Source organism: Aquarana catesbeiana, linkage group LG07 (assembly GCF_042186555.1).
Source record: "Aquarana catesbeiana isolate 2022-GZ linkage group LG07, ASM4218655v1, whole genome shotgun sequence".
NCBI lineage: Eukaryota > Metazoa > Chordata > Amphibia > Anura > Ranidae > Aquarana > Aquarana catesbeiana.
Window position 1 is genome coordinate 157,919,718 of NC_133330.1, and position 24,577 is coordinate 157,944,294.

At 41.8% G+C, this 24,577-nt stretch overlaps 1 protein-coding gene and 1 pseudogene across 5 annotated transcripts in view; one reads left to right on the forward strand and one right to left on the reverse strand.

Annotated features, from left to right (window-relative positions):
* The window catches only part of LOC141103311 (myomegalin-like), a 716,510-nt gene that overhangs the window by 447,768 nt on the left and 244,165 nt on the right, over positions 1-24,577 (reverse strand). For all 5 annotated transcript variants that reach the window (XM_073592764.1, XM_073592765.1, XM_073592767.1 and 2 more), the window contains one exon: positions 2,807-2,920. In XM_073592764.1, coding sequence (XP_073448865.1) covers positions 2,807-2,920 — 114 coding nt within the window. The remainder of the gene's footprint in view (positions 1-2,806; positions 2,921-24,577) is intronic.
* Positions 4,314-4,418, forward strand: LOC141103966 (U2 spliceosomal RNA; annotated as a pseudogene).

Below are 24,577 nucleotides of genomic sequence, written 5' to 3' on the forward strand. Positions count from 1 at the left end.
GTGTGACCGTGTGTACGCAAAACAAGTTTGAGCCAACATCCGTCGGAAAAAATCCATGGATTTTGTTGTCGGAATGTCCGATCAATGTCCGATCGTGTGTACGGGGCATTAGAGAGCCTGAAGGCGGTGATTGGTTTTCGGGGTCCTGTACACGGCTAGGCTCCCAAAAAGTCTCACACATGTGGTATCCCCGTACTCAGGAGAAGCAGCAGAATGTATTTTGGGGTGTAATTTCACATATGCCCATGGCATGTTTGAGCAATATATCATTTAGTGACAACTTTGTGCAAAAAAAAAAAAAAAAAAGTTTGTTATTTTCCCGCAACTTATATATAAAAATATAAAATATTCCTTGGACTCAACATGCCTCTCAGCAAATAGCTTGGGGTGTCTACTTTCCAAAATGGGGTCATTTGGGGGGGGGCGGTTGTGCTATCTTGGCATTTATGGCCTTCAAAACTGTGATAGGTAGTGAGAAGTGAAATCAAACATTTACGCCTTTAGAAATCCCGAAAGCGGTGCTTGGTTTTCGGGGACCTGTACACGGCTAGGCTCCCAAAAAGTCTCACACATGAGGTATCCCCATACTCAGGAGAAGCAGCAGAAAGTATTCTGGGGTGTAATTTCACATATGCCCATGGCATGTGTGAGCAATATATCATTTAGTGACAACTTTGTGTAATTTTTTTTTTTGTCATTTTTCAATCACTTTCAGTCACAAAAAAATAAAATATTTATTTATATGGGCTCAACATGCCTCTCAGCAATTTCCTTGGGGTGTCTACTTTCCAAAATGGGGTCATTTGGGGGGGGGGGGTGTACTGCCCTGCCATTTTAGCACCTCAAGAACTGAGATAGGCAGTCATAAACTAAAAGCTGCGTAAATTACAGAAAATGTACCCTAGTTTGTAGACGCTATAACTTTTGCTCAAACCAATAAATATAAGTTTATTGACTTTTTTTTACCAAAGACATGTGGCTGAATACATTTTGGCCTAAATGTATGACTAAAATTAAGTTTATTGGATTTTTTTATAACAAAAAGTAGAAAATATAATTTTTTTTCAAAATTTTCTGTCTTTTTTCGTTTATATCGCAAAAAATAAAAATCGTAGAGGCAATCAAATACCATCAAAAGAAAGCTCTATTTGTGGGGAAAAAAAGGACACAAATTTTGTTTGGGTACAGCATTGCATGACCGTGCAATTACTAGTTAAAGCAGCGCAGTCCTAAATTGTAAAAAGTGCTCTGGTCATTGAGCAGCCAAATCCTCCAGGGCTGAAGTGGTTAACAGACAAATTCCTTGAGGTACAGTTGCTGGTATAGAGGGAAAAGAATAGTGCAGAAAGCACACATCCTTAAGGAGCATCAGTACGCATTGACCAAGTGCTGGATATGATTTTCCCCAGCCTTGCCTGCTGCTTCCTGTCTGCCGGGAAGTTGGTAGTCCACTAATAGATAGAGGTGAGCACAGTGAGCTAGGTAAATTTGGAGTAGAAGATTTCCGGAGTGATAGTGTTGAATGCTGAGTTGAAATCCAGGATGTAGTGCAGCCCAATGCTGAAAGCATCCTCCATTCACTGTTCTATAGGCGAACTACAGAGGGTCCAGCAGGGGACCTATGACGTTGTTCAGGTGGGTCAGCATTAGTCTCTCAAATGACTTTATGATTACTGACAATGGCAAAACCTGCATGTGGTCATTTAGTCCTGTGGTGGTGGGTGTCTAAGGAATGAGTATTATTGAGGAGCGTTTGAAGCAGGAGGGAACTTCATGCTGCTCCAGTAATTTACTAAAGATCTGTGTAAGGGTGGCTGCCAGCTGATTAGCACAGCTCTTAGGCAGGAAGATGTTGTTCCATCTGGGCACAGTGCCTTCCTTTTATTTTGTCTCTGGAGGTCTGGTATACATCCTCTTCTCAGAGACTCAGCAGAGGGTAGAAAGTGGTGAGTAAGAGGTGGGGTCCAGGGGAGTGGTTAGAGAGGTGATATCTGAACTGGACTTGGATGGGTAGGGAGGGGGTGTAGTGTATTATGGGTGTAATTATGTATAAATACACTACATAGGGGTGTAAATGTGGAGTTAGGAACCCTGGAACAAAAAACCTGGAGTGGAACACGTTAGCTAGTTTATGGCTCTCTGCAGTGTGGGGTGGTTTCCTGTAGCTTGTAATGTTCTGCAGGTCTCTCGTTGTTTTCAGCTTATCAGAATAGCTCCTTTTTGCTGCTCTGCCAAGACTGAAGGGGTGAAGGTTTTCTCACAATGCCTTCAAAGCTTGAGGTTAAAACATTACTGACTTCAGGGATCAGGTAACTTTAAGGGGGTTTAACTCTGAAAGTTTGTAGAAAGCTACTAAAGATGGATAAGCGATAGAAGAACATGTCACTGCATCCTGCATCACTAATCATATTCAAATTTCCATGACAGGTTTGAATTTGATTGGTGGTTGTGAATAACATCTGTACCTCTTTGGAATTTGTACATCTTTGGATTTTGTTTACACCAGAGGCTTTCTTTGTATGAGAGGCAGCAAGGGGGTGCTTCACTCCCAGCAGCGGGTGTGGTCCAGGAACACCAGGTTAGAGACCAAATAGAAAGCAATAGACTTGTTTAATACAGCAATGTAGGAATGAAAAACTGAACTGAGTTGGTAGGTTCTGTTCCCTATATCCATCTTAAGGTCAAATTCTGAACAGAGGTAAAGCATGGTGAAAATGATCATGAAGATAATATGTTTGTGTGCTTCTTGTAAAAAAAAAAAGAAAAAGAAGAAGATATACTTTACCAGACAATGTCATTTACTTACCTCTAAGGCAGTATCTCGGTCTCTGATTCTCTGCCGTAATTTTTCAAGCGTATGTTCATTTCCACCTGGAATTTCTTTCATGCTCTGTTTATAGCTTAAGATATCCATGTATTCCTAAATATGTATCAAGAATAATACAAACAATAAACAACTGATTACAGATTTGGATCATAATTTATATGTAAAAAAGAAGTAAACAAGAAAGTTCCAATAAGCAATTTATATATATATATATATATCAAGGTATCTTCTACTGAATGAGACACAACTATCAAGGGTTTATGAGATATTCATTGGTGTTGATTTACTAAAACTGGAGAGTGCAAAATCTGGTGCAACTTTGCATGGCAGCCAATCAGCGTCTAACTTCAGCTTGCTCAATTAAGCTTTGACAAAATCATTGGAAGCTGACTGGTTTCTATACAGAGCTGCACCAGATTTTGCACTCTCCAGTGTTAGTAAATCAACCCTATTACCTTATTAGAGGCCACAGTATCACTGTGTTCACCCTGTTCATTTAACTAGTAATTCAGAATAATAGTGTTAAATTTGGACTTGGGTGTAGATTAGGATTTTTAAAGTTTGAGCTTAGCTATTGTGATATCCAAAAGAACTAGTCATACATTCTACAAGCTGATTGCATAATTTACTATATTAAGATAGAACTCTAGAGATCTAAAAGTTGTGAGTGTTCACACAAGATTCATTCCATCCATAACATTTGGATGAAGTATTAAAGTATTGAAATATTAATATTAAGTACGAAGTATTAAGTGGTTAAGCAATGTAGAAGTTAGAATTTACAAACTGGTGTCACCACGCAGCAATCTCTTTTTTTTTTTTTAATCAATAAAAGGTTTTTATTAATGAGAACACAAGGCATTATATGGTATATTTGTATAGGTATACAATCTGTAAACAACAGAATACTCCATAGTCAAAACCATATATAAGTGGTGGTAGATATATAATCATCTCATTTATCATGTGCCAAAAAAGCATTGGGGTTGATTTACTAAAGGCAAATCCACTTTGCACTACAAGTGCACTTGGAAGTGCAGTCGCTTTAGATCTGAGGGGAAATCTGAAATGAGGAGAAGCTATGCTGATTTTCATCATCTAATCATGTGCAAGCTAAAATGCTGTTTTTTTATTTTCCTTGCCTGTCCCCCTCAGATCTACAGCGACTGCACTTCCAAGTGCACTTGTAGTGCAAAGTGGATTTGCCTTTAGTAAATGAACCCCATTGTGCAATACCCTGAATCCTCAGCACCTATAGCAAAAAGAGGTGCAACATACAAACAAAACAGATAAGAGAAGAGGTACATATAAAATTATTTAAATTAAGAAAAACTCTAGTTCAACTGGTAATGTGCACCCATGATCTAAAGCACCCATGAGTACCCATGATCTAAAGCACTAGAAGATTTCTCTTGGCGGATCACCTTTTTTTTCCACCTAAGTTTCTGAGATTAACTCATAAAAGCTACTATCCCATCAGTAATCTGTTTCTTCTCGGCCCTTTGGCTAAGATCAAGTGTAGTATCTGTTCTTATCAGTTTCCAGAGGAGGCGCTGTACTACTCTCAAAGGGGAGACCTAGCAAATCCAATGGTGTTATAGTGCCTGGAAAGGCGGTTTCAGCAGGGACTATGCCAAGCTGCCCGACAGATACTGGGGGCTGGCCGATGGTTGAGTCTGAGCCGTCCAGAAGGATGCTCCTGGTGAGGATGGGTGCTGCATCTGGGTCTGACCAGAGGGTCTGGTCCCTGGCCTTCTGGCCTAAATTGTGGTAGCTCTAGCTACAGACAGTTTTTCGGGAGAGAACACCAGCTCCTCTTTTGATGGGGGGGAGGAGCGGTTAGTATTTCCAGAATGTAATTAGGAAGGATTGATGGGAGCGATGGTGGAGCCTGATGGTAAAGGGCTCTCACCAAGCTCCCTGAACTTCATGCCTTTCTGCCTGGAGTGGGGGCTGCTGTGGTCTGGGTTGTTGGTCAGGGTTGGTCCTGAAAGCCTATGGAGTAGGTGCCCCTGGAGTGGCAGTCCAGGGGTGCCAAAAAATCACTGTGAGTGAGGGTCACTTTGATTTGAGGCACCACGGTCACTGCACCATATGACACTCTTTTTAGCACCTGCCTCTTGGGCTGGGCCTTTTGGCTAGGACCAGAGGAATTTTTTATTCCTGGCCAGAGGGTCTGGTCATTGTTTTACACAACAGCCACCTTTTCACTCTCCTCTCCACTTATTTCTTCCCCACTTTATTTTATTTATTAGCCTATGTTTGTCACTTTTTGTATTTTTTGGTTTGTAAACGATTTGCTGCGATGAGTAGGGTTGCAGGTCCTCGGGCCTGCCCTGAAAGTCTTGGGAGGGAGTGGATAATAGGCCTTTTGGCTTGGTTCGCCCTCTCTCATGGGGTCTCCCTTCAAGGGAGCTCCACCTAGTACTTGGGTGGGTCTGTTTCGGCAGGCCCTCCAGAGAACGGGGTCTGTCTGGTTCCAGCCAGATGGACAAAGTGTAAGTACCCTTGTCCCCGTCTGGAGCCTAACGCCCCGGGGGATTCAGGGCAAGGCCCTCTGATTTTAGAAGACTTGTGTACCCGTTGCACTTTTTTGTGTTTCACTCCTTATGTGTGTGCACATTTTTTTGGCACCGGGTGAAGTTTTTGGGTGTGTTTGCACGCCATAGTCTAGAAAAAAAAAAAAAGAAAACCAGTAATCTGTCTAATGCCACCTCTGGAGCGTTTAACAAACTCTGCCATTTACTTAGAAATTTTATTGGTGATTTTTTATGATGGTAAGTATTTTTTTCCTGAATAAGGATAGTATTAACTTGTTGGATCCACCGTGTCATTTTGGTGCACTTTCTGAGAGTCAGAATCGAGCAATCAGCTTTCTTGCTAGATATAGGAGCCTTGTGAGGACAATGTATACTGGAGGGGTGTACAGTTCTTTATTAAGATTCCCTAACAGACACGTAAGTGTGTCTGCAGCTAATTGAACCTGGAAAATACTATTGATTTTGGCAATTATGGTGCTCCAATACCTCACCAATTTGGGGCACCTCCAGAGCATATGAAAAAGATCGACAGGTTGGGCTTGATATTTCGAACAAGTGGGGGTATCTTGCCTGTCCCATTTGTGCAACTGCACAGGCGTACGGTACACTTGGTGCAATATAAAGAGATGGGACAGTCTCTGTACCGCTGACACTGACACCAATGGTCCTACCTCCAAAATCTGCTCCCACTGTTCACCATCAATGGGGCCATCATCTCTCTCCCATCCCTCCCTACAAGGTAAAAGGTCAGGGGCTTGTATGTGCGACAATAGATGAGTATAATTCTAAAGAAAAAATTTGCGCTAGGTGTGCAAACAATTATTATGTGAATATAACAACCTGTGAAGGAATATCCTGCAGCTAAGCACTACAACCTTGATAAGGGGCACTGCTAAATAAATATAAAAAGAAGTGCAGCGCTGGATATATATAAAACCCAAAATTAGTGATAATTGATTAAGTAAATATCTGTTATATGTGATCCATAAACAGTGAAAATAAATCATATAATAAGAAGTCCATACTATTCAAACAAGTAAGTGAAAAAAGTGCTTCACTATAGGGATATGTGCGTGGTTAACCCCACCACATCCACCTGTCTTGGTAAAGTTCAGAATGCATAAACAAATAAAGTGTCCATAAAAAGATTTAAAGTGACTTTGTTGTATGAATAAATCCGTGACTGTCACCATGATGAACGCCCATCACCTTGAATAGATTAAAGGCGTACCAGACAGCCTCTAATCAGAGGCATAATAGCATCAGCTTGGGGTGTTGTCTTCTCAACGAATGGATCTCATCCGGGATGGTAGATATGTGTCAGCAGACGGTCACCATAAGCCTCCAGATAGCAGTCCAGTCAGTTCAGAAAGGTTCAGATATGGGCATTACTTTTATAAATTTGTTCACTGGAGAAAAATCTTCCATCCTGCTTGTAACGAAATGTCCCAAACTCCGCTTGAGTGCTTTCGTCATATACCGCTTCCACCCAGTCTGAATATAGATGTCAGATATTCCAACCGCTGACAAATTTGTGGTGTTTGGAATATCTGACATCTATATTCAGACTGGGAGGAAGTGGTATATGACAAAAGCACTCAAGCGGAGTGTGGGACATTTCGTTACAAGCAGGATGGAAAATTTTTCTCCAATGAACACATTTATAAAAGTAATGCCCATATCTGAACCTTTCTGAACTGACTGGACTGCTATCTGGAGGCTTATGGTGACCATCTTCTGACACACATCTACCATCCCGGATGAGATCCATTCGTTGAGAAGACAACACCCCAAGCTGATGCTATTATGCCTCTGATTAGAGGCTGTCTGGTAAGCCTTTAATCTATTAAAGGTGATGGGCGTTCATCACAGTGACAGTCATGGATTTATTCATACAACAAAGTCACTTTAAATCTTTTTATGGACACTTTATTTGTTTATGCATTCTGAACTTTACCAAGACAGGTGGATGTGGTGGTGTTAACCACGCACATATCCCTATAGTGAAGCACTTTTTTCACTTACTTGTTTGAATAGTATGGACTTATTATATGATTTATTTTCACTGTTTATAGATCACATATAACAGATATTTACTTAATCAATTATCACTAATTTGGGGTTTTATATATATCCAGCGCTGCACTTCTTTTTATATTTAATAGATGAGTATAGATTCTAGAGATGATTCCTTTCTTCTCAGGGTCAGTGTATATAGATTCTAGGGACGCAGAGTCTTCTAGTTTCAATTTAGAGTGTCTACTCTGGCACCTCAAAGCATAGTGTAGTTGAACATATTGGTAATGATAACCTTTGAGCATAGGGAATTCACTCAGTAATGGGAGTATGGTTTTAGGGCGGGCCCATCAAGAATTTGGTAGAGGAATTTAAACCCCACCCTTTCCCAAATCGGGTGTTTGGGAACCTTGTCTAAATCTGTGTAGAAGCGATTGTGCCAAATGGAGGTTTGACGTATATAGCCCGTTAATCCGAGTGTGTTCTTAACCCCCTTCCACACTTTCATCAGTAGCTGAGTCACGGAGCAATTAAATGGGATTTTAGGGAGTCCCATTCCCATATGGGAAAGGGCGGTATAGGCCGTGTCTGGGCCAACAAGAAGATTCCTGGAGGGGTCTGTAGTCGTCCCAAGATCCCACTCCGTGAAATGTTGTAGTTGGGCTGCAAAATAGTACATTTGTGCGTGCGGAACGGCCATTCCACCCTGATCTTCTGGGTGTTGCAGAGTGGCACGTTTAATACGTGCCACTCCACCTCTCCAGATGAGGGCTCTGAACTGTGAGTCAACACGTCGGAACCAGTACTGTGGTATCCAGACTGGGGCGTTATGTAAAATGTACAAAAGTTGCGGTGCCCAGATCATTTTAATAAGATTTACCCAGCCGGTTACTGACAGTGGTAGTTTACTCCAACTGGCCTGTTTATTTTGAAACTTATGTAGTATTGGTTTTAGGTTTAGTGTAATATAGTCCCCTTTATGCCAGTTAATGGCAAAGCCTGACAGCCGCCCAAACTGATCGATTGGGCGCATCACCGCCCTTAGGGAGTCCCCAGTATCTCCCAAATACAGTAGGGTATTGTCTGCATACAATGAGATTTTTTTCCTCATTTTGACCTCGCCAGAAACCCACGATGTTGGGAGAGGCCCGCACCATAGGTGCCAGAGGTTCCAATACAATGGCAAACAGCAGGGGCGACAATGGGCACCCTTGCCGTGTACCATGAAACAGAGGAAATGGCTCCGATAGGGTGTTGTTAATCCTCACCCTTTCTGTGGGGGCAGCGTACAATAGCTGCACCCATGATATAAATTTGTCGCCCAAACCAAATCGACGAAGCACCTCCCACAAATATTTCCACTCCACTCTGTCAAAAGCTTTGGCAGCATCGAGGGAAAGGATGGCTCTGTTATCTGGATTGTCCACTTGGATCTGAGAGTTGTGGAACAGCCTGCGGATGTTTAGCGCAGTAGACCGGGTAGGGGTGAAGCCGGACTGGTTAGAATGGACCAGGTACGCCACAGCCCCCGAAAGGCTAGTGGCCAATACCCGGGCTAGCAATTTAATGTCTGCATTAAGCAGAGAGATAGGCCTATAGGAGTCAGGTTGTAGTGGGTTCTTGCCAGCCTTTGGGATGACCACTATGATAGCCTCATTCATAGAAGCGGGTAAACCGTCTTCCTGAAGAGCATCATTCAGCGTCGTTAACAGGGTAGGTAAGAGTGTCCCCATATTTCCCATATGTTTCTGTGGGAAGGCCGCCAGCTCCCGGTGATTTATTATTTGCTATCTGTGCCACCGCTAGAGTGAGCTCCTTAATAGTCAATGGCTTATTAAGGGCAGCAAGGCCCTGTTGTGACAACTGGGCGGTGGAGCACTGGTCCAAAAATTGGCTCAGCTCCTCTTGTGTGGGGTGTACCTTAGACGTGTATAAATCTCTAAAGAAGTCTGAAAACACTACGGAGATGTGGTCTGATCAGTAACCGTGTCCCCTTTAGCATTCCAGATGGCCTCTATATGAGTGGTGACTTGCTGGGCTTTAGCTATCATGGCTACTAAATGACCAGAGTCTCCGCCTTAACTAAAGTATTTTTGCTGCAGGAAGAACCGTTTGTTTCCACTGCAGTAGTGGAAACCTGTTGATACAGGGCCTGTGCTTCCTGCTATTTACGTTCTGATTCCAAAGTGGGGGCAGAGATATACCTCTCTTCTGCCCTGGCGGCCTCACTCATTACCAGATTCTCCCATTCTTTGGTCTTGGTTTTAATTGAGGTAATCTGTGTAATGATTAAGCCACTCAAGTGAGCCTTCAGAGCATCCCAGATCATGACAGACCCAGCTGAGCCCCGGTTAAAATGTAAGAACTCAATCAGGGCTTTGGGGTGCGAGCCAGATTCTGGAAAGATTGTGAACCAAAAAGGATTTACCTTCCACAGCCTACGCTGGGAGCTAGGGGAGGTAGCCACCTTAGCACAAAGAAGAAAATGGTCTGAAATGTTGCGTGGAGCACACATCACGGAAGTGGTGAGTGAATGCACCAAGCTGTTGCCCAAACATAAATCAATGCGTGAGAGGCATTTGTATGATATCGAGTAGCAAGAATAGCTTTGCACATTGGGATTTAGGACCCTCCACACATCTCGTAGGCCAATTTCTGCAAGGAATTTAGCAAAGAGGGTAGGGCCTCCCAGTTGGGGATTACGACTAGCTCCGGATTGAAATGTATCCATTTGTTACACATTACATTATTATAATAACCCAATACCCAAATAGGGATATAGGGGTAGGAGGCTATAAATTTGCCAAGCACTTCAGGCTGTCAAATGAGAAGGGTGGAGGGATGTAGATATTTGCAATAATACATGTCAATCCTGGTAATTTGCATAATAAGAAAATGTACTGTCCCTAGTCATTAATCAGGGGGTGCAGTAGTTGGAAGGAGACAGCCCGCAAAACAAGTATGCTGACTCCTCTGGAGTAAACTGTGTGGGTGGAGTGAAACTGGGTGGGATAGCTGCGGCTTTTAAAGCTGGCCATACACTATACAATTTTCCTGTTCAACTTTCCTTTAGATTTACCAAAACCATATAATATGAGGTCAAACCTAAACCCTTTCAATTTGTATGCAATCAGACAGGCCCTTGCACTACATAGTTGAAGGTAAATCTAAAGGAAATTGAATCAGAAAATTGTATAGTGTATGGCCAGCCTAAGTGTGGATATGGAATTGGCCTGTGAGTTTCTTGCAAACACACCACAGAAGGTTTGTGGGTCTTTACAATGGAAAAAAAAGCCACCTGTTTCACTCCATCACCCAGCCCCCGCACATTCCATGAGACTAAAGTACACACAGTAGACATTGATTAATAAACTGGTATGAAACTTGAAGGATCAATTTCAAGTATAGGGATACGTCAAGGAGCTCTTTACATCTCCATGTAGAAGCCCCATGAGATAGGCATTCCCAGACTAAGTCTAGACAAGCAGGTGATGATGACCTCCATAAAAAATTTTTTCCCAGTTGGACAAACAGAGGGCAAAAGAAAAAAAGTTCTCCCTGCAACCAGCAAGGGTCAGTATATGGAAAGATACAAAAAACATTAAACGACCAAAAAAAAAAAGGAGGAATAAAAGGAAAAGAAAAAACTTGTGCATCCTAGAAACAATGAAGGAGCTCAGTAACAAAGAGCATGTCCACGCAGGACTGTAGTAGGGGGCCCCAACGTCTCAGTTCAACTCTGATTCAAAGGGACTTGCGAATCCAAGTCATTGGTAAAATGTAGTGCAAACAATGTTATTTCTTCCTCTCTGCCTCCCAGGATAAGCACATCAAACTGTAACAAAAAGTAAAGGGTAAGGCACAGTTATTCCATGGGTGCTGGTGCTCTTTTAAGGGTATGCTCCACACGATCCAGCCAATTAGATGCATTTTCAGGATTATCAAAAAACTGTGTTTCACCGTTTGCTGCGATTCTGAGCTTGGCAGGATACAACATAGCATATGCGACATCATATTTACGGAGGCACTTCTTTACTTCATAGCCCTGTGGCATTGTAACTCAGCGGAGAAATCTGGATAAAATGATATGCGGGCGTTATCTATCTTCATAAGGGTTCCTTTGGTTCTGGCCTGATACAGGGCAGCATCCCGGTCCTTCATGTTGTATATGTTGTAATATGTTCACCGATTTATGTGGGACATTATATTATTATATGTATGTACACATACAGTCAATATTGACCAGGCCAGAATTCAATTGACAATGGTTGATTTGTCCAAGCCAACTGAATTTTAACATAGCAAGGGGACAGCTGAAGACCCTTTGATGTGTTAAACCTAATTGAACATTTCAAAGGGTACATTGTTTAAAGGACCATAGAAGAAGTATTTATTGATGGTAATTAGACTTGAGGGGGTAACAATAAGATCAAAGAGTATTTTGGGTTGACCTAGCAGAAACTCCCTCCTAGTGGACTAGTATTTCATAGAGGACATTCAAGCTGGCATTTAGTTTTTAAGTTAGGCTTGTCTGTGTATGCACACTCAGACCTAAGAAATGGGACTCTGGATTATATCTACTCTGTCGGATTTTTTTGTCATCTGTGGACTTTGGACTTTGTTCTGTGTTGGAAGTCAATAAAGTGCATCTCTCTGGAAGAATTGGGTGGCTGCGGAAGAGTACTTACTAATTTTCATACCCACTCTACATCATATCACCCAGCATATATTAAATCACTACACTTAAAATTTAGCATGTTAAATAGAAATGGCCTGGATGGTTCTCCAGGTTTAGGCGGTCTGGGTGGGACTCTATGGGCCCGTTCCACCGCAAACATGGGGGAAAAGGCATCTTTGCAAAACATATTAAGTAGCCAGTTTTCTATAAATGCCACAGGGTTTTTTCTTTCTGCCCTCTCTGGTATGCCCACCGCTCGGAAATTATTGCGTCTCTGCCTGTTCTCCATGTCCTCTAAACGGGCTGAATGGCCTACAATAATCAATTGCATATGGCAAACTTCTCTCTGCAATGGCACAACATCATCCTCCACATTGCTCATTCTGTCCTCCAGGGCCACATTGTGGTCATGCAGATTCTGCATATCCTGTCTGACTAGATTCAGCTCCAATTTTACCCCTTTAATCTCAGTAGTGAGGGTGGTAATAGACATATTACATGATGTAACTGCTGCAAAGATATCCCTTAGGTTTGGTTCAGGGGCAGGGAGCTCCTGGTCTGCCAGAGCCTTGGCATTATTATCAGGGCCTAGTGTACTCACTGCGTCCCATTAGGAGGTATTTGCTGTGTCCTCAGGCCATGCATTCTCCTGTGCTTCAGAGAGGGAGTTCAGCTCTGCAGGATTCAGAAGGGAGGGCGGTTTGGAAAGGGGTACCCTTCCCCAGAGCACCTCCAAACATCCTCATAGCTGCCTCTTTAGCTGAGCGCTGAGACCGGGCGTCATGCTCTGTTGCAGGCAACAACTCTCTTCCTCCTTTGCGGTACATGTCCGTTGCCGAATCTTGGCGTATATAGTACTGCTGGATTGGGGACGGTATGGGGGTCCCTCCGGTGCAGGTTAGCAGCAGTTTGGACATTACAGGATCGCTGAGACAGGATAAATGCACAGAGTTTTGGCGGAGCTCTTACACCACGCTGCCTACTCCATCAGCCGCAAGCCATGACTCCCGCAGCAATCTCTAGTTTCTCTCATTTTAATTTTATGAATTTATATTTTTATATTTGCACAGAAAGGAGTAAACAAGCAGTTTAGGTGCATTCTTTATTTATATGTATTTATGATGATTTTTCTAATTGGATACTGTTCTGGTGTATTATGTGGTTTCGTCATCAGTATCGTTAGAATGATTATCTAAATATTATTAATTAATATCTAGCTTTTGTTAGATATATGCACCATGCAGATTTATTGAAGCTTTTAATCACAAACTTCATATGAGCCTTTTGTTTTGGCATTCCTATGGTTACTAAATAGGAAGTAGCTATAACTATAACATGCCATGATTGTATAGCCATGCCTCTGAAGAAGTTCTGCCCTGAAATGCACATGTCAGGTCTTGGACCAGCTCCCTTTGTGATGTCAGCACGTAGTGATCTGCAAGACCCGCAGGTAGCCTAATCTACAGCAGATTGTTACCACACATGCGTCAATATACCCTTTCTTATGTGAGTATGTTTGTATGCATCTCTTTTTAACAAAAATACAGCGGAAAGAGATTAGATGTATTCTTTTTTTTGTGTTTAAATGAGGGATAAGCGATCCCTCTGAGAAAGTCCTTCGACCTGGAATTTCATTTGAAAATGGTTGGGATTCAAATGTTGGAGGATATTAAAGACCGATCAGTGTATGCCTAGTTGTTCTATTCAAGGAACCATCAGGGTCATAGAGGTCAGTGCTTCTGGTGAGCATATTGTAAGAGCACAGTGTAAAGGTGGCAGGAGTGAGAGAATCAGCTTGTTGCGTCACAATTTTTTTTTACTGGAAGTATAATTATGTTTTTTCACCTGACTTTTTTAACCACTTGACGACCGCCTCATGCCGATTTACGTCGGCAAGGTGGCACGGACAGGCAAAATCACGTATATATACGTGATTTGCCTTCCGCGGGTGGGGGGTCCGATCGGACCCCCCCGGTGCCCGAGGCGGTCGTCTTTGGTCCCACGGCGATCGGAGGTGAGGGGGAGGCCATCCGTTCGTGGCCCCCCCCTCGCGATCGCCGCCGGCCAATCAGATAACTTCCTTTGCTGCTGTATGCTAAACAGCAGCAAAGGAAATTATGTCATCTCTCCTCGGATCGGTATTCCGTTGCAGCGCCGAGGAGAGAAGACATCACTGTGAGTGCACTAACACTACACACACAGTAGAACATGCCAGGCACACAAAACACCCCGATCCCCCCCCCCGATCGCCCCCCGATCCCCCCCCAATCACCCCCCCCCCCTGTCACAAACTGACACCAGCAGTTTTTTGTTTTGTTTTTTTTTTTTTTCTGATTACTGCATTGGTGTAAGTTTGTGACAGTTACAGTGTTGGGACAGTGAATATTACCCCCCTTTAGGTCTAGGATACCCCCCTAACCCCCCCTAATAAAGTTTTAACCCCTTGATCACCCCCTGTCACCAGTGTCGCTAAGCGATCATTTTTCTGATCGCTGTATTAGTGTCGCTGGTGACGCTAGTTAGGGACGTAAATATTTAGGTTCGCCGTCAGCGTTTTATAGCGTCAGGGACCCCCATATACTATCTAATAAATGTTTTAACCCCTTGATGGCCCCCTAGTTAACCCTTTCACCACTGATCACCATATAAGTGTTACGGGTGACGCTGGTTGGTTTGTTTATTTTTTTTAGTGTGAGGGCACCCGCCGTTTATTACCGAATAAAGGTTTAGCCCCCTGATCGCCCGGCGGTGATATGCGTCGCCCCAGGCAGCGTCAGATTAGCGCCAGTACCGCTAACACCCACGCACGCAGCATACGCCTCCCTTAGTGGTATAGTATCTGATCGGATCAATATCTGATCCGATCAGATCTATACTAGCGTCCCCAGCAGTTTAGGGTTCCCAAAAACACAGTGTTAGCGGGATCAGCCCAGATACCTGCTAGCAACTGCGTTTTGCCCCTCCGCCCGGCCCAGCTCAGCCCACCCAAGTGCAGTATCGATCGATCACTGTCACTTACAAAACACTAAACGCATAACTGCAGCGTTCGCAGAGTCAGGCCTGATCCCTGCGATCGCTAACAGTTTTTTTGGTAGTATTTTGGTGAACTGGCAAGCACCAGCCCCAAGCAGCGTCAGATTAGCGCCAGTACCGCTAACACCCACGCATGCAGCATACGCCTCCCTTAGTGGTATAGTATCTGAACGGATCAATATCTGATCCGATCAGATCTATACTAGCGTCCCCAGCAGTTTAGGGTTCCCAAAAACGCAGTGTTAGCGGGATCAGCCCAGATACCTGCTAGCACCTGCGTTTTGCCCCTCCGCCCGGCCCAGCCCAGCCCACCCAAGTGCAGTATCGATCGATCACTGACACTTACAAAACACTAAATGCATAACTGCAGCGTTCGCAGAGTCAGGCCTGATCCCTGCGATCGCTAACAGTTTTTTTGGTAGTATTTTGGTGAACTGGCAAGCACCAGCCCCAAGCAGCGTCAGATTAGCGCCAGTACCGCTAACACCCACGCATGCAGCATACGCCTCCCTTAGTGGTATAGTATCTGAACGGATCAATATCTGATCCGATCAGATCTATACTAGCGTCCCCAGCAGTTTAGGGTTCCCAAAAACGCAGTGTTAGCGGGATCAGCCCAGATACCTGCTAGCACCTGCATTTTGCCCCTCCGCCCGGCCCAGCCCACCCAAGTGCAGTATCGATCGATCACTGTCACTTACAAAACACTAAACTAAACTGCAGAGTTTGCAGAGTCAGGCCTGATCCCTGCGATCGCTAACAGTTTTTTTGGTAGCTTTTTATTGAACTGGCAAGCGCCAGCGGCCTAGTACACCCCGGTCGTAGTCAAACCAGCACTGCAGTAACACTTGGTGACATGGCGAGTCCCATAAGTGCAGTTCAAGCTGGTGAGGTGGCAAGCACCAGTAGTGTCCCGCTGCCACCAAAAAGACAAACACAGGCCCGTCGTGCCCATAGTGCCCTTCCTGCTGCATTCGCCAATCCTAATTGGGAACCCACCACTTCTGCAGCACCCGTACTTCCCCCATTCACATCCCCAACCAAATGCAGTCGGCTGCATGAGAGGCATTTTTTTTATGTCCTCCCGAGTACCCCTACCCAACGCCCCCCAAAAAAGATGCTGTGTCTGCAGCAAGCGCGGATATAGGCGTGACACCTGCTATTATTGTCCCTCCTGTCCTGACAATCCTGGTCTTTGCATTGGTGAATGTTTTGAACGCTACCATTCACTAGTTGAGTATTAGCATAGGGTACAGCATTGCACAGACTAGGCACACTTTCACAGGGTCTCCCAAGATGCCATCGCATTTTGAGAGACCCGAACCTGGAACCGGTTACCGTTATAAAAGTTAGTTACAAAAAAAGTGTAAAAAAAAAAAATATATATATATAAAATAAAAAAAAATAGTTGTCGTTTTATTGTTCTCTCTCTCTCTATTCTCTCTCTCTTGTTCTGCTCTTTTTTACTGTATTCTATTCTGCAATGTTTTATTGTTATTATGTTTTATCATGTTTGTTTTTCAGGTATGTAATTATTTATACTTTACCGTTTACTGTGCTTTATTGTTAACCATTTTTTTGTCTTCAGGTACGCCATTCACGACTTTGAATGGTTATACCAGAATGATGCCTGCAGGTTTAGGTATCATCTTGGTATCATTCTTTTCAGCCAGCGGTCGGCTTTCATGTAAAAGCAATCCTAGCGGCTAATTAGCCTCTAGACTGCTTTTACAAGCCGTGGGAGGGAATGCCCCCCCCCCACCGTCTTCCGTGTTTTTCTCTGGCTCTCCTGTCTCAACAGGGAACCTGAGAATGCAGCCGGTGATTCAGCCAGCTGACCATAGAGCTGATCAGAGACCAGAGTGGCTCCAAACATCTCTATGGCCTAAGAAACCGGAAGCTACGAGCATTTTATGACTTAGATTTCGCCAGATGTAAATAGCGCCATTGGGAAATTGGGGAAGCATTTTATCACACCGATCTTGGTGTCATCAGATGCTTTGAGGGCAGAGGAGAGATCTAGGGTCTAATAGACCCCAATTTTTTCAAAAAAGAGTACCTGTCACTACCTATTGCTATCATAGGGGATATTTACATTCCCCGAGATAACAATAAAAATGATTTAAAAAAAAAAAAAATGAAAGGAACAGTTTAAAAATAAGATAAAAAAGCAAAAAAATAATAAAGAAAAAAAAAAAAAAAAAAAAAAAAAGCACCCCTGTCGCCCCCTGCTCTCGCGCTAAGGCGAACGCAAGCGGCGGTCTGTCGTCAAACGTAAACAGCAATTGCACCATGCATGTGAGGTATCGCCGCGAAGGTCAGATCGAGGGCAGTAATTTTTGCAGTAGACCTCCTCTGTAAATCTAAAGTGGTAACCTGTAAAGGCTTTTAAAGGCTTTTAAAAATGTATTTATTTTGTTGCCACTGCACGTTTGTGCGCAATTTTAAAGCATGTCATGTTTGGTATCCATGTACTCGGCCTAAGATCATCTTTTTTATTTCATCAAACATTTGGGCAATATAGTGTGTTTTAGTGCATTAAAATTTAAAAAAGTGTGTTTTTTCCCCAAAAAATGCGTTTGAAAAATCGCTGCGCAAATACTGTGTGGAAAAAAAAAATGAAACACCCACCATTTAAATCTGTAGGGCATTTGCTTTAAAAAAATATATAATATTTGGGGGTTCAAAGTAATTTTTTTGGAAAAAAAAATATCTTTTTCATGTAAACAAAAAGTGTCAGAAAGGGCTTTGTCTTCAAGTGGTTAGAAGAGTGGGTGATGTGTGACATAAGCTTCTAAATGTTGTGCATAAAATGCCAGGACAGTTCAAACCCCCCCAAATGACCCCATTTTGGAAAGTAGACACCCCAAGCTATTTGCTGAGAGGCATGTCGAGTCCATGGAATATTTTATATTGCGACACAAGTTCCGGGAAAGAGACAAATTTTTTTTTTTTTTTTTTGCACAAAGTTGTCACTAAATGATATATTGCTCAAACATGCCATGGGAATATGTGAAATTACACCCCAAAATACATTCTGCTGCTTCTCCTGAGTACGGGGATACCACATGTGTGAGACTTTTTGGGAGCCTAGCCGCGTACGGGACCCTGAAAACCAAGCACCGCCTTCAGGCTTTCTAAGGGCGTGAATTTTTGATTTCACTCTTCACTGCCTATCACAGTTTCGGAGGCCATGGAAAGCCCAGGTGGCACAAAACCCCCCCAAATGACCCCATTTTGGAAAGTAGACACCCCAAGCTATTTGCTGAGAGGTATAGTGAGTATTTTGCAGACCTTACTTTTTGTCACAAAGTTTTGAAAATTGAAAAAAGAAAAAAAAAAAAAAGTTTTTTCTTGTCTTTCTTCATTTTCAAAAACAAATGAGAGCTGCAAAATACTCACCATGCCTCTCAGCAAATAGCTTGGGGTGTCTACTTTCCAAAATGGGGTCATTTGGGGGGGTTTTGTGCCACCTGGGCATTCCATGGCCTCCGAAACTGTGATAGGCAGTGAAGAGTGAAATCAAAAATTTTCACCCTTAGAAATCCTGAAGGCGGTGCTTGGTTTTCGGGGCCCCGTACGCGGCTAGGCTCCCAAAAAGTCCCACACATGTGGTATCCCCATACTCAGGAGAAGCAGCTAAATGTATTTTGGGGTGCAATTCCACATATGCCCATGGCCTGTGTGAGCAATATATCATTTAGTGACAACTTTGTGCAAAAAAAAAAAAAAAAAAAGTGTCACTTTCCCGCAACTTGTGTCAAAATATAAAATATTCCATGGACTCAATATGCCTCTCAGCAAATAGCTTGGGGTGTCTACTTTCCAAAATGGGGTCATTTGGGGGGGTTTTGTGCCACCTGGGCATTCCATGGCCTCCGAAACTGTGATAGGCAGTGAAGAGTGAAATCAAAAATTTACACCCTTAGAAATCCTGAAGGCGGTGCTTGGTTTTCGGGGCCCCGTACGCGGCTAAGCTCCCAAAAAGTCCCACACATGTGGTATCCCCATACTCAGGAGAAGCAGCTAAATGTATTTTGGGGTGCAATTCCACATAGGCCCATGGCCTGTGTGAGCAATATATCATTTAGTGACAACTTTTTGTAAATATTTTTTTTTTTTTTGTCATTATTCAATCACTTGGGACAAAAAAAATAAATATTCAATGGGTTCAACATGCCTCTCAGCAATTTCCTTGGGGTGTCTACTTTCCAAAATGGGGTCATTTGGGGGGGTTTTGTACTGCCCTGCCATTTTAGCACCTCAAGAAATGACATAGGCAGTCATAAACTAAAAGCTGTGTAAATTACAGAAAATGTACCCTAGTTTGTAGACGCTATAACTTTTGCGCAAACCAATATATGCTTATTGACATTTTTTTTACCAAAGACATGTGGCCGAATACATTTTGGCCTAAATGTATGACTAAAATTTAGTTTATTGGATTTTTTTTATAACAAGAAGTAGAAAATATCATTTTTTTTCAAAATTTTCGGTCTTTTTCCGTTTATAGCGCAAAAAATAAAAACTGCAGAGGTGATCAAATACCATCAAAAGAAAGCTCTATTTGTGGGAAGAAAAGGACGCAAATTTCGTTTGGGTACAGCATTGCATGACCGCGCAATTAGCAGTTAAAGCGACGCAGTGCCAAATTGGAAAAAGACCTCTGGTCCTTAGGCAGCATAATGGTCCGGGGCTCAAGTGGTTAATCACATTGCATTTTGTTTACTGATTGTCATTTTGTTACTGATTCATCATTGGACACTTTTTTTTTTACACATTTGAATATATTGTATGAAGTGGATTCACAGTTAAACATTATATACATTTGGAATATTTTGGGTCCATTTGATCAAAGAGAATATTTTTATGTTTAGAGTGCTGCGCTTTTCATATTTTCAGTATATACTGTAAATTATATATATATATATATATATATATATATATATATATTTTTTTTTTTCACAAAAGTGAGTACACCCTTCAGATTTCTGTAAATATTTTATTATATCTTTTCATGTGACAACACTAAATACATTACACTTTGCTACAATGTAAAGTAGTGAGTGTAAAGCTTGTATAACAGTTTAAATTTGTTGTCCCCTCAAAATAACTCAACACACAGCCATTAATGTCTAAACCGCTGGTAACAAAAGTGAGCACACCTCTTATGCCGCGTACACACAAGCGGAATTTCCGACAGAAAGAGTCCGATGGGAGCTTCTCATCGTATATTTCGACCGTGTGTATGCCCCATCGGACTTTTTCTGTCGAAAATTCAGATGGACTTAGATAGAGAACATGTTCTATATTTTTCCAACGGAACAAATTACTATCGGAAAAAACGCTTGTACGTCACCGCATTCTGGACAGTCGGAATTTGGTGTGACCGTGTGTATGCAAGACAGCTTGAGCGGAATTCCGTCAGAACTCCATCCTAAAAACCTTTAGAGCTTATTCCGACGGCAAAACCGGTCGTGTGTACAGGGCATAAGTGAAAATGTCCAAATTGGGCCAAATTAGCCATTTTCCCTTCCAGGTGTCATGTGTGTTGTAATTATGAATAAGAAAGAATACATTTTATAATATTCTGATGGAGATGTTAAAATCGGTTAGGCCTCAAGACAAGATAGATGGACTAAAGGTCTTTGTATATTCATATGTTTTCCAAGTTTTCAATAGATCAACCATTTTTAGATTATACAAACCTTGTGTTGAAACAGACTTGCATGAACAATAATGTCCCGTTTCACAAAACAAGGAGATATTTACTTGTCTGTGGTGGGTAAATAAAAGCGACAAACACAGTCATAGAAAAAAGGGTTATATAGAATATTATCACATAAAAATCACCCTTGCCTAGCAAAACCCATTGTGTTAGATTTTAGGAGCTGTGTAGATAGCTAATCCATCTCTAAATATTCATTGAGTCTGTCCAAAGTTCACTTCAAATGGTGCAGTCAGTATTATGTTTAAAATACATGTGGTTATAAGGTAAAAATATAAAGGTTGTGATTTAGGACAAATTATAAGTAGAATTGTTTAAGATGCCAATCAGTATTATGAAAGACATATGAATCGTGATTATAACTGTATAAAAATTTACACATAGCATGTGTTTTTAGATAAACAAATATTCATCGGATATACAAGAATTATTCATCTATATATATATAGAACCATTTTATGTAATAGTGATTAAGCAAAATAACTTCTCACCAAAATAAAAACAAATACACATTATGAAAATAGAACATTTTATCTAGAAGATAGTTTTTCTGCTCTCAGACATGCCTAGTGGTTGAAGGTGATATTACTTGAAACTCACTAAAAAGTAAATTATTAGATTTCTTTAACAAATGGAAAAGAAGCCATACCTTTTGGGCTGAGCCTATTATAATTTTTATGATCTTATTGTCTGAGGTGGTATTTAGAGGGCGGAGAGATGCCATGAGGGGGACTCAAGAACATTCAGAAACACCTGATTACCATCAATCATACACTCAGACACATACATCATTCATCTACTCACACTTTTACATTCATAAAGATTCCTGAACACCTTATGCTTTGGAACTCGGAGGTCGCAAGAAGTAATTCCTCTTTAAGAGTATCCATATTGAAAGCCACGGCAGCCATTCTAAAAATCTGGTAACCAGCAATTCAGACCAGTAGCCGTTTTGGAGCGGGTAATTATGTCGTGTTGATTTTATCTTATATTCATTTGTGTTCTCTTAAATATTGATGTATTGAGTATTATACAATTGATAATTTTTCTCCCGAATCAATAACCGCCTTGTAGATTTTTCTCTAAAGATTCAATTTTCAATATATATTTTTCATTTTTCGTAGTTTATATTTTTTGACATAACAAACGTCTAATTTTATTTCACGCTATTAACCACTTACTTATCTGCAGCATTTTACAAGGTTATTGATTCTACAGGGAAGTTTATCACTGTTGTATCACATCAAAGGTACTACACTCCACTTTAGCAGGTGTTTCAATTGATATTCCAGATTTTATGTAACGCAATCGATATTTTAATTTTATGTAACGTTTGTTTATGTCAACCAAAACATATAACTATTTTGTATGATTACATGTCTGGTGAATAAATTTCATATTTTTAGACTGTGGTCATAATAGACTGAATCTGTATCTTAAAAATATCATCGTTAAAAATTACTTAATCATAAATGATGTGCAGGAAAACTTTCCTTAATAAGCACAACATGTGACTTGTTAGTGTTACAAGGTCTCAGGTGTGAATGGGGAGCAGGTGTGTTAAATTTGGTGTTATCACTCTCACTCTCTCTTACTGGTTACTGGAAGTTCAACATGGCACCTCATGGCAAAGAGCTCTCTGAGGATCTGAAAAAAGAATTGTTTCTTTCTCTCGTGGTTAGTGTTTGACTGAAGCCATTTATTATCAATCAACTGTGTTTACTCTTTTTAAATCATAAAGACAAGAGAAACTACCCAAATGACCCTGATCAAAAGTTTACATACCCTGGTGATTTTGGCCTGATAACATGCACACAAGTTGACACAAAGGGGTTTGAATGGCTATTAAAGGTAACCATCCATAGCTGTGATCTGTTTGCTTGTAATTAATGTGTGTGTATAAAAGGTCAATGAGTTTCTGGACTTCTAAAAGACCCTTGCATCTTTCCTCCAGTGCTGCACTGATGTTTCTGAATTCTGGGTCATGGGGAAAGCAAAAGAATTGTCAAAAGGATCTGTGGGAAAAGGTAGTTGAACTGTAAAAAACAGGAAAGAGATATAAAAAGATATCCAAGGAATTGAGAATGGCAATCAGCAGTGTTCAAACTCTAATCAAGATATGGAAAATGAGGGGTTCTGTTGAAACCAAACCACGGTCAGGTAGACCAACTAGGTTTTACCCCACAACTGCCAGGAAAATTGTTCAGGATGCTAAGAAGAACCTACAAATAACTTCAGGTGAAATACAGGACTCTCTGAAAACATGTGGTGTGGCTGTTTCAAGATACGCAATAAGGTAGCACTTGAAGTAAGATGGGCTACATAGTCGAGTCGCCAGAAGAAAGCCATTACTACACAAATGCCACAAAGTATCCCATTTACAATATGCCAAACAGCAAAGCTTCAAACCTTCTGGCACAAAGTCATTTGGAGTGATGAGACCAAAATTTAGCTTTTTAGGCCACAACCTTAAATGCTACAATTGGAGAGGAGTCAACAAGGCCTACGATGAAAGGTACACCATTCCTACTGTGAAACAGGGAGATGGATTGCTGATGTTTTGGGGATGTGTGTGCTACAAAGGCACAGGAAATTTGGTCAAAATTGATGGCAATATGAATGCTGGAGGAACATTTGCATTCATCAGCCAGGAAGCTGCGCATGGGACGTACTTGGACATTCCAACATGACAATAATCCAAAACACAAGGCCAAGTCGACCTGTCATTGGCTACAGCAGAATAAAATGAAGGTTCTGGTGTGACCATCTCAGTCTCCTGTCCTCAATATCATTGAGGAACTCTGGGGAGATCTCAAACGTGCAGTTCACGCAAGACAGCCCAAGAAATTACAGGAACTGGCTTTTTGCCAAGAGGAATGGGCAGTCTTAGCATATGAGAAGATAAAGAGCCTCATCCACAAATACCACAAAAGACTTCAAGCTGTCATTGATGTTAAAGGGGGCAATACACGTTATTATGAACTGGAGTATATAAACTTTTGATCAGGGTCATTTGGCTAGTTTCTGTTGTCATTATGATTTAAAAAGTGTAAACACAGTTGATTGATAATAAATGACTTCAGCCAAACACTAACCATGAGCGAAAGAAAAGTTTTTGTGTTATCATTCATATTCTCTGAAAAATGACCAAGAAATCATAAATTCTGCCAGGGTATGTAAACTTATGAGCACAACTGTATAAGAAGATTGCCAAGACCCTGAAACTGAGCTGCAGCATGGTGACCAAGACCATACAGCAGTTTAACAGGACAGGTCCCACTCAGAACAGGCCTCCCCATGATCGACCAAAGAAGTTGAGTGCATATGCTCAGCATCATATTTAGAGGTTGTCTTTGGGAAATAGACGTATGAGTGCGGCCAGAAATGCTGCAAAGGTTAAAGGGGTGGGGGGTCAGCCTGTCAGTGCTCAGACCATATGCTGCACACTGCATGAAATTGGTCTGCATAGCTGTAGTCCCAGAAGGAAGCCTCTTCTAAAGATGATGCACAAGAAAGCCCGCAAACAGTTTGCTGAAGACAAGCAGACTAAGGACATGGATTACTGAAACCATGTGCTGTGGTCTGATGAGATCAAGATAAACTTATTTGGTTCAGATGGTGTCAAGCGTGTGTGTTGGCAACCAGGTAAGGAGTACAAAGACAATTCTGTCTTGCCTACAGTCAAGCATAGTGATGGGAGTGTGTCATAGTCTGAGGTTGCATGAGTGCTGCCGGCACTGGGGAGGTACAGTTCA